This window comes from Quercus suber, unplaced genomic scaffold (assembly GCF_002906115.3).
Source record: "Quercus suber isolate HL8 unplaced genomic scaffold, Cork oak 2.0 scaffold_434, whole genome shotgun sequence".
Taxonomy (NCBI): Eukaryota; Viridiplantae; Streptophyta; class Magnoliopsida; order Fagales; family Fagaceae; genus Quercus; species Quercus suber.
In genome coordinates this window covers 159,165-173,828 of record NW_027069885.1, presented here as the reverse complement: position 1 = coordinate 173,828, position 14,664 = coordinate 159,165, and the positions used below count along the sequence as shown (strand labels likewise).

Genomic DNA, 14,664 nt, shown 5'->3' with positions numbered 1-14,664 from the left:
TCTGTGGGAAAACGCCTCTAAGTGATTAAGCCACATTATCGTTCCCGGACCAAAAGGTTGCATGGTACTCACTCGCTCAATGGCAACTACTAATGACGTACAAGGAGAGGAACCACCCACGACTGCCCTCGAGAGACAAGTTCAAACTCTCGGGCCGCCGTGGAGCGTCTCACCAAACGGAACCTCGACTTGGAAGAACAGCTGCGCCAGAAGAATGCAGCACTAAATGGCGACCGGAAGATCAGGAAGGGACTAGTGCTCCAACAGGAATCAGAGACCTGAGGCAGCCACGCCCAAGCAGGCCGAAGGGCAGCATGTGAGCATGCCATCCTCACGGATGCGACTCCACCACATATAGCTGCAGAGATGCAGGCCATGAGGAACAAATGGAGGTCATGATGAACGCCCTCAAGGGGCGAGTATCCAGTGCCTTGACGATCTGGTCAATCGTACCGATTCACCCTTCACTGCTGCCGTGACTCTTTCCCCCTGCCCACAAGTTTCGCATGCCAAATATAGATAGCTATGACGGGATGAAGGATCCTCTTGATCACCTGGAAACTTTCAAAACCTTGATGCATCTACAGGGGTACCGGACGAAAATCATGTGCAGGGCCTTCCCAACTACATTGAAGGGTCCGCGAGGATCTGGTTCAGTCGGCTGACGCCGAACTCAATCAGCACTTTCAAGGAACTAAGCGCTCAGTTTACTTCGCACCATAGGAGGACACAGTACAAGAAGTCTACAGCATGTTTGATGAGCATCAGGCAGAGAGGGACGAGACGCTAAGATCTTACATAACCCGTTTCAATAAGGAAGCCCTCTCAATTGACGAAGCCGACGTAAGATACTGGTGGCAGCTTTCACGAACGATTGCGGGAGGGCAAGTTTTGTTTCCTCACTATACAAAAACGACCCCAAAACCATGTCGGAAGTACTCTTACAGGCCACAAATACATGAACGCTGAAGACGCGCTGCTTGCGCGGGAGGAAAGGCCAAGAAGAGAGACCGCCAGGCGGACATGCGCCAGGACCAAGGCCGAAAAGACAGAGGACAGGGGACAGAAGGACGACAGACGCTCGAAACCCCGAGTGGAAGGTCACTAGTTTCACTCCCTGACGCCCCGATTGACCAAGCTTGATGCAAATCAAAGACGAGGAGAAGCTGACATTCCCGGGAAAACTGAAGAGCGACCCAAGTAGACGGTCGCGAGACANAGGAACTCGTCTTAACAAATCCCTTAACTCTGCTCGTGATCTGGAGGGCCATGGCTCCCATACCTTATCTACCGCTGGTGGTAACTTTGTACCCCACACTAGTATTCTTAACATTGCCAATGGCACTGCTTCAGGTGGATCACCAAGAGCCCGTGTGGCTGCCTACAAGGTCTGCTGGCCAGAAACCGAGACTGCTGGCGGGTGCTATGATGCAGATATCATGGCTGCCGTTGATGCTGCAATAAGTGATGGTGTTGATGTGCTCTCAATGTCTATTGGTGGCGTTGGTGGCACTGAATTTTTCAGGGATGGGGTATCAATAAGTTCCTTCCATGCTGTTAAGAATAATATTGCTGTGGTTTGCTCAGCTGGCAATGCTGGACCAATCCTGGAGACTGTAACAAATGTGGCTCCATGGATTTTCACAGTTGGGGCTAGTACAACAGATAGGAATCTTGCTAACTATGTTTCTCTTGGCAACAAGAAGCAAATCAAGGTATTGTGTATCTTATTTTTCAGAGTCCATGTATAAAAATATTCAAGGGATTAATTTCAGTATGCATATAACACGAAAGTGAGTTGTGGCTAGCCAAGTTCTGAGCTGTTTGCTTATTCAGCTATGCCCTCACATTGAATCTGCAACAATTAGATGATTCTTAATACTAAGGTGCTTTGCCTTTGGTATTGCAGTTGGATAAGGTGGGAGTTCAATCCTATATTTTTTTTTCCATATAATGCATATTCAAGAGAGTATTATTGATAAACTGGTTCTGGAAAGACCAGGAATTTTTTTAAATTCTTCCAAATGCAACTTTTGACAAGAAATATACAAGTTATATTTATTCATGACATGAAAAACAACTGTATACTGGCATGTTTGGATGTTTAAAAAAGGAGGGAGAGTAGAGTAGAGGGAGGGAGAGTAATGCAATTACCTTATTTGGAAGTTTTTTAAAGAATGAGGGGGAGGGGTTTGGAGGGGTTTGGACTCCCTCTAGCCCCCCAATTTTAATTCCCCCAAATTGGAGAGATTTGGAGGGGGAGTAGAGTACATAAACTATTGACCAAGTAAATTACCTAATTTATCCTTATTATATTAACAAAATTATACAAGGGGAAGGGCTAATTACTCCCTTCCCCCTTACTAATTTTAAAAACATCTAAATAAGGTGGAGATGAATCATTCTCCTCTACTCTCCTTCCCACTACTCCCCTTCCCTCTACTCCCATCTACTCTCCTCCCTCTCTAAACTTCCAAACAAGCCAGTAGTGACATTCCTATTTTTCATTGTTAGGGAGCAAGTCTTTCAGCTTCAGGCGTACCAGGTGGAAAGTTCTATCCATTGATCAGTGCTGCAAATGGTAATAATGCAAACGCATCCACCACATCAGCGTAAGCACAACCACTACATGTCCTCAATCTAACACAAATATAATTTTGTAATATCAAATTGTATGATTAGCTTTCTTCAATTCTCTACCATATAAAACTGAGTTTTCTTTTTTTTTCCAATCTTTCCTGGTAGTCTGCTCTGTTATGCTGGAAGTCTTGATCCCAATATTTGGGCTACAAATATTGACCCTACATTTGTAAATTGTACATAAGCTTTGTGTTTTTTAATTTTTGATTTTTTTGGACTAAAAATTAACATTAAAGAAGAACAAGAGAACAACAAATAAACTACAGCTTTGTGGAACTAAAAGAGTCTTTGAATTGACCATCTCCATCTCCATCTCGTTTTCGCTTTTTCTTTTTAAGACATATGACCATCTCCATCTAAACTTCAAATACTCAAGATAAAAGTTTAGGACAGTGGCGTTTTTCTTTTCCTTTTTCTTTTTAAGACATAAGACCACCTCCATCTAAACTTCAAATGCCCATGACAAAAGTTCAGAACAGAGGATGCGGGGATAAATCCCACAACGTTACACAAATCTTGCATAATGGTGACGTGGCAGCGTATTAGAATGACACCTGTCAAGACTATCTTAATCAAATTTTCCGTTCCGTTAACCTAACGCTACTGTTTCTCTCTCCTGTCTCTTTCTCTCACACGCAGCAGGGGCAGAAAGAACCAAATCAAAAAGAAAAATCATCACCACCTTTTAGCCGCCAAGAACCACCGCTTCAACCCCTTCTTTTGATAGAAATCTCTGTGGCGAAGATGAAGACTACAACTCAGAATTTTTCTAGGTTTGTTACCTAACAGACCTCCAAATCCGTCTATTATTTTTGAGGATTTTAGGGTTTGCTGTGGGTAAATCATACAATTTCTTCTATTTTGGGAGATTCGGTAAATTAAAACTTTTTCTTACACTGACAATTCATCGAAAATTGATATAATTCATTTTAACTTTTTGTGTGGGTAACTAACACATTTCCTTAAATTTGTTTTTAGAATTTTGATTTTCTTAATTTTATTTTTAAAGCTTGGATAATTGAGTTTGGCCTGATCTTAGTTGAGTTATGTAGCGTAGAGTGCTGCTGGAATTGTGTTTAATAGCCGATGGTTTTTGTTGGGTAGTGATTACTGGTGGTAGCTGTTGATTTGTTGTACTAGTTTGGTTGTGTTTAGAAGCTGATTTGTTGTATCGGGATTTAGTTAGTTTGTTTGTTTAGTTGTAGATTATTATTATTATTATATTATATTTTATTTATGGCATCTGCTGGTTGTGGCTTTATGGGCGTAACTCTTAATCTTTTGTGTTGAATAAAATTTGATTGCTTACAGCTTATGGGTCTGATCAATTTTATATCAAAGTTTGTCTAACTTTTGTTGTTGCAAAGTATGAAATCTACGTGTCATAGGAAAACACATGACTGATTTGAATGCCTAATGTAAGTTTGGTAGACATCAGGATCATGGTTGCAACTTGAAATAAGCTTTCATGCATGCTTGCTTGTTAATTCATTGCTTGATCGCTATAGAGTCATGGTCTTTTTGTGATAAAGTGATTGAGGTGAAAGGTCTCGTTAGAACTTGGAAGTGATTAAAATAGTCTTGACAGGTGTCATTCTAATACGCTGCCACATCGCCATTATGCAGGATTTGCTGCAACCAAGTTTGCTTTACTAATTAAGATTATTCCACATCACCATTAAGATTGTTGAACAAAAGCTTTACTAATTTTTGTAGAATGGTCCTGATGAAGCAGCAGGTAATGCCAAAGTTGCTTGGGAAGGCATTTGTGTTTCTAAGGAGGGTGAGTTAGGCTTGAAGGGGATTGAGGAGTGGAATAAGCTGGCTTGTTCGAAACACATCTGGAACCTTTTTGCTCAAACAAGTTCAATTTGGGTGGCATGGGTTCATATAAAACATATTGAAGGGGAAGACTTTTGGTGTGTAAGGGCACCCAAGACAGTACATGGGGTTGGAGAAAATTACTGAAGTTAAGAGGATTGGCAGAAATATCTGAAATTTTCTATTGGAGATGATCCCAAATTTCCTTTGGCATGATTTGTGGCACCCAGATGGAATTTTATATGAAATTTTTTTTTTACCTAGGGTCATTTATGATGCTGCTAGTAGTATGGATACAAAGCCGGCTAGCATGTTGAGGGATGGGGATTGGAGATGAAAACCTGAGAGATCATATGAGTTTGTAGCCATTCAAAGACAATTTTGCCTGGTTGAGAATAGAGATAAAGACTAGCCTATGTGGCTAACCCCAAAGAAAGGTTAATTCAATTGTGCCATGACTTGGTGTGCAGTTAGAGTGAAAAGGCAACAGTTCCATGGTGGAAATTAATTTGGTTTCTCAGAGCTATATTGAAGCATGCTTTCATGGATGGCTTGTGTTTAAAAGTAGACTTCACACTCATATGATAGGTTCCTTCAATGGGGCAATACTGGATTTTTTTTAGAAGGGTCTTGGAGAGCAGAGATCATTTATTCTTTGATTACATGATCATTTTCTAAAAGCATATGGAGTGAAGTGATGGTACACTGCCTTGTGGAAATCCTGCATGTTGTTGGGATGCTGTGGTCAATTGGGGATTGCATAATTTGAAGGGCAATAATCTTAAGGAAGTGTTATGCAAGCTGAGCTGGGAGGTAGTCATGTATCATCTTTGGATGCAGTGTAATGCCAGAATCCATGCTGGGAATCTAAAGAGTGAAGAGTCCATTATCTAGGACATAAAATGGGAAGTTAAAGACTCATGTCCAATCTGAATGAGGCTTCAAAAACACTATCTGCAACAAATTCCTATGCTGTAAATGGGAAATATCTTCCTCAGTTCTTAAATGTAGTTTAGGATTCTGTTAGCTGTGCTCCTGAATTGTAAGTGTTAATGGGATTATCTCATTACTGTTGTAAGTGTTTTTCTTGAATGAAATTCAGCTAATTTATTGGGAAACAGAATAATAATAATAAACCAACCTAACAAGAATAGAACCCAAAAATAGGTACAAGAAACCCATATATAGGTCATGTTCAAGTTACACCTAGAGTAACTCTTTGCGATGCTAAACAAGTAATTTGACATATCAATCAGTGGATTATACAGTTGTAGTATACTTGCAAAATATAAGATTATTGGAGACCAATAAAGAAATGTGTATATATAAAGAAATAAGAAAATTCAGAGATAAATTGCCTAGAAATAAGAAAATATAGGAGTACAAATTGAAGTAATGTTTGTTGTTTTCTCAGATCTTTGGGAGGACTCACTTGAGCGAGCGAGAGAGAGAGGCTCCAACTGAGAGATTTAGTTAGAGGGAGAAACAATGGGGGAGGGTTAGACAGTTTAGTGTAAAAGGAAAAGGTTATATATGTACATACATGGGAAAATTCAAGAAAGGAACAGAAAGTTGATTTGACTTACAAATTTGGTTCGAATTGAAGAAGTGCAACAAAGAAGACCGAGTTGCAGAGGTAAAAGTTGCCAAAGTATTCTTTTCTTGTTGACTATGACATTCGATAGGTAGTTGCCGGGGTATTCTTTTCTTTCCGTCGTTGGAGCTATTGTTATTGTAATGTGAGCTATTGATAAAGCCTCCCAGATTGTATAATCTTATGCCTCAGATGTAATTTAAAAGACTTGTAGTTTCTTGTTTGTATTTACCTTATGTGATTCAGTTACTACTTTGTTGAATTTTATTATTCCTACGTTTTGTTTATTTATAGTTCCCAAAGGAAAGGCACAAGCTTTACTACCTCTATTGTAATAATTCTCGATTTATTGAATGATGTGTGATATTGCTTTGTTAACTGCATGTTTTGAAGTAGGGCGTTAAATGTTTGATGTATGTAAGTTGCTTTTTGGGGAACCTCCTTTAGGTGGTTTAGGATTTTCTTGAGTTGCATGAGTGTTTTAGGTTAAGAGTTATATTTTGATTTTCCTTAAATTAATGAACAAAGAATATTGAGCTTTAATCTTTGGATTAGGTGTTCCTAGTACCCAGGATTGTGCTCCTTCAAGTTTAGGCCTGCGTTTCTTCTGCTCTGAGGTAAGGGAAATTATGTTTTTAAATATTTGGAAGGTCATGACATGATTTGAAAAGCTGATATTTCATTAAATTATTTTAATTTTGATAAGAACATTATGTACATAATTATGTATTATACAATTAAATTAGTGGATATGTGATGTCACATTTAAATGTTATGAAAATGATAAGTTTGAGAAGCAAGGATTGTTTTATGGTCAAGTTATATGGTATGTTCTGAACTTCTCCGGTAGGGATAATGGTACGGGCTTTCCATGGAATGTGGCCTAGGCCAAATTGTGAGTTGAATGAAGTAGCCTACCTTTGTTTGGTCAAGACCAACTTGGGTGGATGCTGATCATCTCTATGATTGATGAAGGATCGTCATGAGTGGCCAAGGCCATTTGTGATTGATGATGCGAGCATGTATGTACTTGGGAATACTTGACATGGTGGGGACTATTGGATGCCTGGCCCAAGAGGGTTGGATGCTTCATGCTTTACATGCTTACTCGACAGATTTACCAAAGTTGCATTATAAGTAATTATGTTTTATGTTATGGTAAAGAAAATTATTAATTATTTACTTATCAACAATTATGTTTTAAAGTAATAGGAAACGTCTTTTATGATGTTAAATCATGAAATATGATTATGATGTTAATAAGTTTTGAGGCTTTGTTATCCATTGGAGAAAAAAGGTTAAGGTTAAATGCACTGACTAGCAAGTAGTAAGAAGTAAAAAAAAAAATGCATACAAGTTTAGTGTATCAAGTTTAGGCTTGATATTAACATGCCACTCATGGTTTCAAATCCGGAATTTGGGTTTGGGTCATGACATGAGCTTTAATGGAATATTTCTATAACATGCCACTCATGGTTTACTTTATAAATGTAAAAGTTTAGTTTTCATGAATGGAATATTTCTATTTTTTAAAAAGATTCCTATTAATTTATACATCCTTAAGGGGGAGTATCAGTCATCCACAAACCTCAAGAGAGGGGAGTGTCATTTTGTGCATTGTCTGGGTAAGAATCTGTTTCTGTTTTAAAAATGGAATATCCTGTTAATAAAAATAACAGTTTGTGAGCTTATGAACTTTACTGTTGCAATTATACAAACTTTAAAGGAGGGGGGAGTGTCATTTCATGAAACGTTCCCCGGTAGTGTATTCATAAAACCTCAAGAGAGGGTGCTGTAATTTTCCCTTTAATATATGATGGTATTTTAAAATAATTATTAAATCAAGTAAGAAGTAAAAAAAAAAAAAAAATGCATACAAGTTTAGCGTATCAAGTTTAGGCTTGATATTAACATGCCACTCATGGTTTCAAATCCGGAATTTGGGTTTGGGTCATGACATGAGCTTTAATGGAATATTTCTATAACATGCCACTCATGGTTTACTTTATAAATGTAAAAGTTTAGTTTTCATGAATGGAATATTTCTATTTTTTAAAAAGATTCCTATTAATTTATACATCCTTAAGGGGGAGTATCAGTCATCCACAAACCTCAAGAGAGGGGAGTGTCATTTTGTGCATTGTCTGGGTAAGAATCTGTTTCTGTTTTAAAAATGGAATATCCTGTTAATAAAAATAACAGTTTGTGAGCTTATGAACTTTACTGTTGCAATTATACAAACTTTAAAGGAGGGGGGAGTGTCATTTCATGAAACGTTCCCCGGTAGTGTATTCATAAAACCTCAAGAGAGGGTGCTGTAATTTTCCCTTTAATATATGATGGTATTTTAAAATAATTATTAAATCACTAATTGAGTCAACTTTGTTCTCTTAAAATTCTTTTGCTTCCCAGGTACAAGCTCCTAGCTGTATTTGCCGGAACTTTGTTTGACTGGTCATGTGTGTGGCTAATTACTTCTAGGGAATCCATTCTGTTGTACATATTTTCTTTGCCTACTTCATTTCTTCAATGGACTAATTTCCTCTAAATATAATTTTTTTTACCTATGAAAAAAAAAAAATCTTTTGCTTCCTAAATAATGGGAAATTGAATGAGAGGACTGGATAAAAATCCATTTGAATATACCTTGAAGACAGCGCCTTTTTTTTTTGTATATATTCAGGCATGTTCATTATTTTATTGATTGAATTATTTTTGTGGTTTCCTTAAAACTTTTGATATCTGCAGAAAGTTATCGTTTAACAATTAATTGTCTACTTTTAATTTCTTTATAATCATATTGTACATTCTTTATTTCTTTGCAACAGATATATTTTCAAAAGTCTTAGTGAGGTTTTTGAAGTAAAATACAACCATGGATTCATCACAGAGTGCTGTAACAGCAGGAACTGCTGGTGGTGGCAATGGGATGATGATCTCCCAAACCAATGATACGGCAGCTACACCTGCTGTGGACAATCCAAAGCAGAACCTGAACCATGTCATCAACTCTATTCAGAAAACTTTGGGCCTTCTTCACCAGCTCTACCTTACTGTCTCTTCCTTCAATGCTGCCTCTCAGCTTCCTCTTCTCCATCGCCTGTATGTTTCTTTTGTCTTATCTATTGCAATTAGTTCTTTTTTATTTTTTACTTCCTTTTCTAAGACATAAACCACTGTGGGTTTGGTTTTGCAGCAATTCTCTTGTCACGGAGCTTGACAACATGGTTAAATTAGCTGAGAAGTGCAACATTCAAATTCCTATGGAAGTGCTAAAGTGAGTCTTTTCCCATGATTAGCCTTTTTTTTTTTCAACTACAAATGGTGTTTTAGAACTTAATTCAGGTTTTCTTTACTTCTGATTGCTTATATTTTATTTTCTCTTTTAGTTTAATTGATGATGGAAAGAATCCAGATGAATTCACAAGGGATGTCATAAACAGCTGTATTGCCAAGAATCAGATCACCAAAGGCAAAACTGATGCCTTTAAGGTTGCTTTTTTTCCTGATATGACATATTTATATAATTATTTATTTTCAGTTCTATTTCTTCATGTAAATTTGAGATTTAATATTGGATTTTGTGTTTATTTGTGGTTTTATTTTGACCTTACATATTTTTTCAGGGTTTACGCAAACATCTTATGGAAGAACTTGAACAAACATTTCCTGATGAAGTTGAATCTTATAGAGAGATACGTGCAGCCTCTGCTGCTGTAAGTTATATTTGCGTTGATGCACTAATTTCTTAGAATGGTTCTCTGTATATGTCACTCCATAAATTTTCTTAAAATCAACATTTATTATTATTTTTGCCATTATTACGTGAAGAACCTCCTTCCAACCTGCTCTCACCCAATTCCCTTTAATGCCATGTATAAGATCAAAACCACTCCATTTGTAAAAGGTTACCTCTTGCCATGAGCTATAGTTCAACTGGCACTTCCTCCTACCATAATATTGAGATGGAGGGTGAGGTCATGGGTTCAAAACCCATTGAGTGCTTGTGTAACTTACTAATCAAGAAAAAAAAATAAATTGTGGAGGGTACCTCTTTATTTGTTGGTTCTGTATTATTATTTCTGCTGTTGCATAAAATGTGAAGAATTTGTCTTAGAAGATTCTGGATGTGCATCTCATTCCTCAAGCAATTGTGTTACTTGAGTTATGTTACTCAATGAAGAATGAAATGCTAAAAACAGTTATGTGCATAATTTTGAATGGAGATTGGTAACTGAATGTATGGCATGAGAATTTCAAACACCCAACGTTGAAATCAATTCTTTATTCAAGTAATTAATCCGCTTTTCCTTTAAAAGTAAACCAAGCTGGAGCCTATCTGAGAGAAAAGTCTAGTGTATCTTCTTTTTTATGTTTTGTGTTTACCATATTAAGCTTTTTTGCCTTTTATATCTAATGCAGGAATCAAAGCGGCTTGCACAAGCACAAAGCATGTTACCAAATGGAGATATGAAGGTCAAATCGGAACTTTAGGTGTTTATGTAAGTATTGCTTTAGTTGTTAATGTCCATCTCTCAGCATATCTGTAATGTTGTGATTGTTGTTAAAATTCTAGATGGATACATTGATTTATTATAGCAGAGTTATTTTTCTTTACTTCCTTTTCAATACATGCTGATAAAAAATTTGGACATGTGCATGCTTTTAATATTTTCTAATGATCTTTGTGGGGGGAATTTTTAAAATAGACCATTCGTTGTATTTGTACACTTTGAATGCCTTGAAACTTTTCCTTTCACTTCAATGTATTTTACAAAAGTAAAATCTCATCCAATTTTATTTTAATGGTTTGTTTCAGATACATTACACTAAGGAACTATGGAACCAAGTATGTTGTTATGGGACATACTAATATGGGAATTTAGTTTTCAATATTAGTAGGATCAATAGAGTGGAAGTTGTAAAGCACGTTTTGGGATTAATTTTCGCCTACAAAGCTGAAATAATAGGATAGAGTATCTATTTTAATATATAGATAACTTTCTTTATTGAGAATATGCTATGTTGTTGCCTTAAAGTCTTAAATGTAAAAGGCTACCAAGAACGTTAAATGAGGCTGAAAATATTCAAGGTCATTAATAGAGAAATTTATGGTGATCATGTCAGCACTATCTAAGCGTTTAGGTATGGGACATGCATTGGCTTTTTAGCTTGTATAATATCCTCTGTGGACAAGTGTATGTACTATTCTAATGTTCAGCCAATGTTTGATGAAAAATTATGTACTGCAGTTAGGGGTTTTCTTACTCAAGTAATATAAACTTGGATTTCCTAGATTTTTGCTCTCTCTCTCATGCCTACTATTTGAGAGAATGTAATTAGTAATGAATATGTGTATTTTTTGGACAAAAGTTATAGAATGCATGATTTCAGAATCTTTGGTGTTTTTGTTAGAGTGAAAAATTAAGTGGTATGACATTAGTTATTAATGTGGTTACACAGCAAGGGAATCTTAATTCGGGGGATATAGACAGTTCCAGTGTAATATATGCAAGGTAAGAGAGTCCCTATGCAGACTCTTGCATGGCCATTCTTAAATCCTTTCATAAAGCCATATCTAATTTAAAGAAGGTTAGATTGCATATTTGGTCCTCAACTTTCGACTGTTATTTCAAAATCGTCCTTATACTTTAAAATGTTTCACTTTAGTCCCTATACTTTCATAATTGTGTGAAAAGGTTCTAATTGTCATTTGTTGGATGAAAAATGTTGATGTGGCCAACAGAATTCATGCAACATCATTAAAGTGACCTCAGTTTTATTAATTTCATTTGTTGTACTTTCCATCTATTAGATGATGGTAAGGGCCTTTTTGAAATATTTTAGAATATAAGGACGATTTTGAAACAAAGGTCAAAGGTTGAGGACCAAATATGCAATTTAGTTTTTAAAGAAATACTGATTGCAATTTAGTGTGGCCATTATAAAAATTTTGTTCTTCAAGGCTCTTGACTTCCTCATTATCAGTCAAATTCAGTTGTTCTTCAAGGGACCTGAATTTTATTGCATATATTTCTGAGATTATTTGATAATTTGAACTTTCCACCAAATTCTAATGAATTTGTGTTTGTTTCAGCTTCAGTACTATTAAAGACTAACGCAAATTCAGGAAATAAATAAATCAAAACATGTGCATGGAAGCACACATCTGCTGATATTCCTTTGTTTTTTTGGGGCTGAATATCTGCCGATATTCCTGTTTCTTCCTACTGCTATCTTTGCGTAACAACTTGATTTTATATATACGTATGGGTGTGTTTGTGTGCACTTGCATGAATAGAAGCTAGCTGGCTGAAGTAATTCTATTTGCTGAGTAAGAAATTCTCTTTACAATAAGTCTTGGGACGCAAATTGTTCAAAGTTGTCGATATGGCATGTTGTAATTAGGGTATAATAAAGTGGTGTTAATAGTGGTTGATATGAAAGTGATGTCACTCCAATTTCTAATCATAATTTACCATCCAAATAAGTTGTGAGGGAAAAAAAGAAAAGAAAGTGAAAATAGCTGTGTTCCTAACATTTCCCTTCTCTTTAACCTGTGGTAAACTGAGATATGCTACATGTGCATAAGGTGGAGAATCTAAACTTATAGAACTGACGACTATAGAGGTCCTGGATTTAGTTATTCTTTTGATGGTCATTTTTTAGTTGTGGATGCACTTTGTGGAATCTGGAGTCAGTTAAATCCTTATTAGTTATTTGAGAAGGTCTTTGGAATTCTTATACTTGAGTAGATGACTTCTTCCATCTTTGTTAACAAACTCGAAAGTGAGTGAAGTGACCAATGGGTATTGGGCATGCTTGTACAAAAGTGAACAGTGTGTTAATGCAATGCTGATCATATTACCTTAACTCTCTAGGAAAATTATTTTCATACATATTCTTGCTACTGTAATTTTAGGGGTTGTGCAATTGCTCAAAACTATTACTCCCACCATTGTGAATTACCACTTGACTGGTCAAGAAAACTGCACCAATCTTCTGTTGATGTTGAGGAATCATCTATTGGTTCTGCTATGTTCAGCATGCCAGTTTCTTCCTCAGTACACTCAGCATCTTCACAATTAGCATCACCTATAAACATGTTGATGTTATGGTTGACACTTTCTGATAGAATGCTGGGCTTCTCTTTTGATTCAGAAGTAGAATCTCCTTTCACTGAGTTGCTGTCACTAATTCCATTTTTTCCATGTTGCTTATCCAGCATATCTTTCAGTTTCTGCAACTGTTTGTGTACCACAGAATACTTATCAGAACTGCTTGTAGTTAACTGTTCTTAACATGTTAAAAACCTTGTAACTCAATGATAACATCAAATTCTCTCTATAGGGAGGACCTGGATTCAAATTCCACACCCCCACTTATTCTAATAAAAAACTGTTCTTAATAATTGTTAGCAGCTAAAATAATGGTTACCTGAAGGAGTAATAACTGATTCTCTCTTTTTAGTGACTCGAACTTGGAAGCTAGTGTGTCATAACTAGCTTTCAATAAGCTGTACTCTCGTTCAATCAGCTTAGTCTTCAATCTGGCCCTTCTATTTTGGAACCAAGTAGCAACCTGGCGAGGGTGTAGTCCAAGCTCATTAGCTAGCTTCTGTTTTGTCCGAGACTCTGGCCTTGACTCTTCCTCGAACATAATTTCCAGCAACTTGATTTGTTCATCATTGAATCTTTGCATGTTCTTGTTCTTCCTCTTACTTGCCATAGCGTGTGAACTTTCTATTGCTATCAATGCACACTTTCTTTTTTGATGATAATGCACACTTTTTCTTTAGCCAACATTTACTAGTTATAAACGTATAGTAATAGATTTGCGACTTTGCTCGTAGGAGTGTGAACTGAAAGAAATGTAGTGAGGGTAGTGGTGTAAAGAATATCTAAAGTGTGGGCCTGAGGCTGGTCTTGATAGGAGCATTTTTTTAATATACTGCTAAAAGAAACATCCCACTAGCTGTTCTATCCGGAAGCTTGTCAAGTAGAGGGGTTGGGATGTCCCTTTCTGCTTCCATGTTCTCTGTATCTAATAAGGTTCACGGAATTACTTACATAGACGCAGCGAGTACATTTCATTTACAAGCATAGTACAGGATGCAAAATTTTCATTTAAAAATATATATATTTTGCCGCAATTATTGACGTGAGAAGTTATAAGAGCATCCGCATCAGATGTGGCAAAAATTATGTCATTTTGCCACATTAAAACTCTAGTTTATTATTTTTATCATATTATTTTACAACATTCCATTTATCAGATGTTTTATACTTCAATTCTAGATATTAAAATAATATATTAAATTCCTCCTCCATCATCATCGTCGTCATCAACCACCACCGCAGCAACAACAACTACAACCACAACCAAAAAAATTGTTGCAGCCACAATCACAAAAAAAAAAAAAAAAAAAAAAAAAAAACCCACAACTGCTGTCGAATCCACCACCAAATCACAACCACCAAAACAGAAAACAAAGACAAAAACAGATTAGAATAGAGATCGGCACCACCACCGATTTGCCATCATCAATTCGCCACCACCAGCCGATCGTCCATCACCACTGATCCGCTCATCACCATCTCAAGCCATAA

The 14,664-nt window shown here is 36.5% G+C and overlaps 3 protein-coding genes across 11 annotated transcripts; 2 read left to right on the top strand and 1 right to left on the bottom strand.

Annotated features, from left to right (window-relative positions):
• The first annotated feature begins 1,142 nt into the window (after positions 1-1,142).
• LOC136062624 (subtilisin-like protease SBT5.3) lies at positions 1,143-4,608 on the top strand. Its single transcript, XM_065761899.1, has 4 exons — positions 1,143-1,715; positions 2,515-2,612; positions 2,746-2,809; positions 4,357-4,608. The coding sequence occupies exons 1-4, from the start codon at positions 1,143-1,145 to the stop codon at positions 4,606-4,608; spliced, it is 987 nt and encodes a 328-aa protein (XP_065617971.1).
• Positions 3,085-14,214, top strand: LOC111987297 (mediator of RNA polymerase II transcription subunit 10b). Of its 9 annotated transcripts, none has more exons than XR_010624363.1 (9): positions 3,085-3,413; positions 6,611-6,672; positions 8,884-9,157; positions 9,252-9,332; positions 9,445-9,547; positions 9,682-9,771; positions 10,478-10,557; positions 11,519-11,571; positions 13,908-14,214. XR_010624363.1 is itself a non-coding variant. In XM_065761923.1 (9 exons), the coding sequence occupies exons 4-8, from the start codon at positions 8,931-8,933 to the stop codon at positions 10,547-10,549; spliced, it is 573 nt and encodes a 190-aa protein (XP_065617995.1). In that variant the 5' UTR covers positions 3,087-3,413; positions 5,876-6,097; positions 6,611-6,672; positions 8,884-8,930; the 3' UTR covers positions 10,550-10,557; positions 10,875-11,352. The 9 variants fall into 9 exon arrangements, 6 of the variants coding, with proteins under 6 accessions (XP_065617996.1, XP_065617999.1, XP_065617994.1 ...); XR_010624362.1 differs by lacking the exon at positions 13,908-14,214 and adding an exon at positions 12,978-13,466; XR_010624361.1 differs by lacking the exon at positions 13,908-14,214 and adding an exon at positions 12,153-12,233 and having other exon boundaries at positions 3,086-3,413.
• Positions 12,900-13,914, bottom strand: LOC111987296 (homeobox-leucine zipper protein ATHB-12). Its single transcript, XM_024018993.2, has 2 exons — positions 13,493-13,914; positions 12,900-13,301 (listed from the first exon to the last, which is right to left on the bottom strand). Exons 1-2 carry the CDS (start codon positions 13,781-13,783, stop codon positions 13,002-13,004), a joined length of 591 nt encoding a protein of 196 aa, XP_023874761.2. The 5' UTR covers positions 13,784-13,914; the 3' UTR covers positions 12,900-13,001.
• Positions 14,215-14,664: the final 450 nt, after the last annotated feature.

Excerpts from the sequence above, each read along its gene's own strand:
- LOC111987297 (XM_065761924.1), top strand. The coding sequence starts at position 8,931 with ATGGATTCATCACAGAGTGCTGTAACAGCAGGAACTGCTGGTGGTGGC. Across the intron at positions 9,158-9,251 it reads CTTCCTCTTCTCCATCGCCT|CAATTCTCTTGTCACGGAGC; the intron begins GTATGTTTCTTT and ends TTGGTTTTGCAG. Across the intron at positions 9,548-9,681 it reads GCAAAACTGATGCCTTTAAG|GGTTTACGCAAACATCTTAT; the intron begins GTTGCTTTTTTT and ends ATATTTTTTCAG.
- LOC111987296 (XM_024018993.2), bottom strand. The coding sequence starts at position 13,783 with ATGGCAAGTAAGAGGAAGAACAAGAACATGCAAAGATTCAATGATGAA. Across the intron at positions 13,302-13,492 it reads ATCAGTTATTACTCCTTCAG|TTGCAGAAACTGAAAGATAT; the intron begins GTAACCATTATT and ends GTACACAAACAG.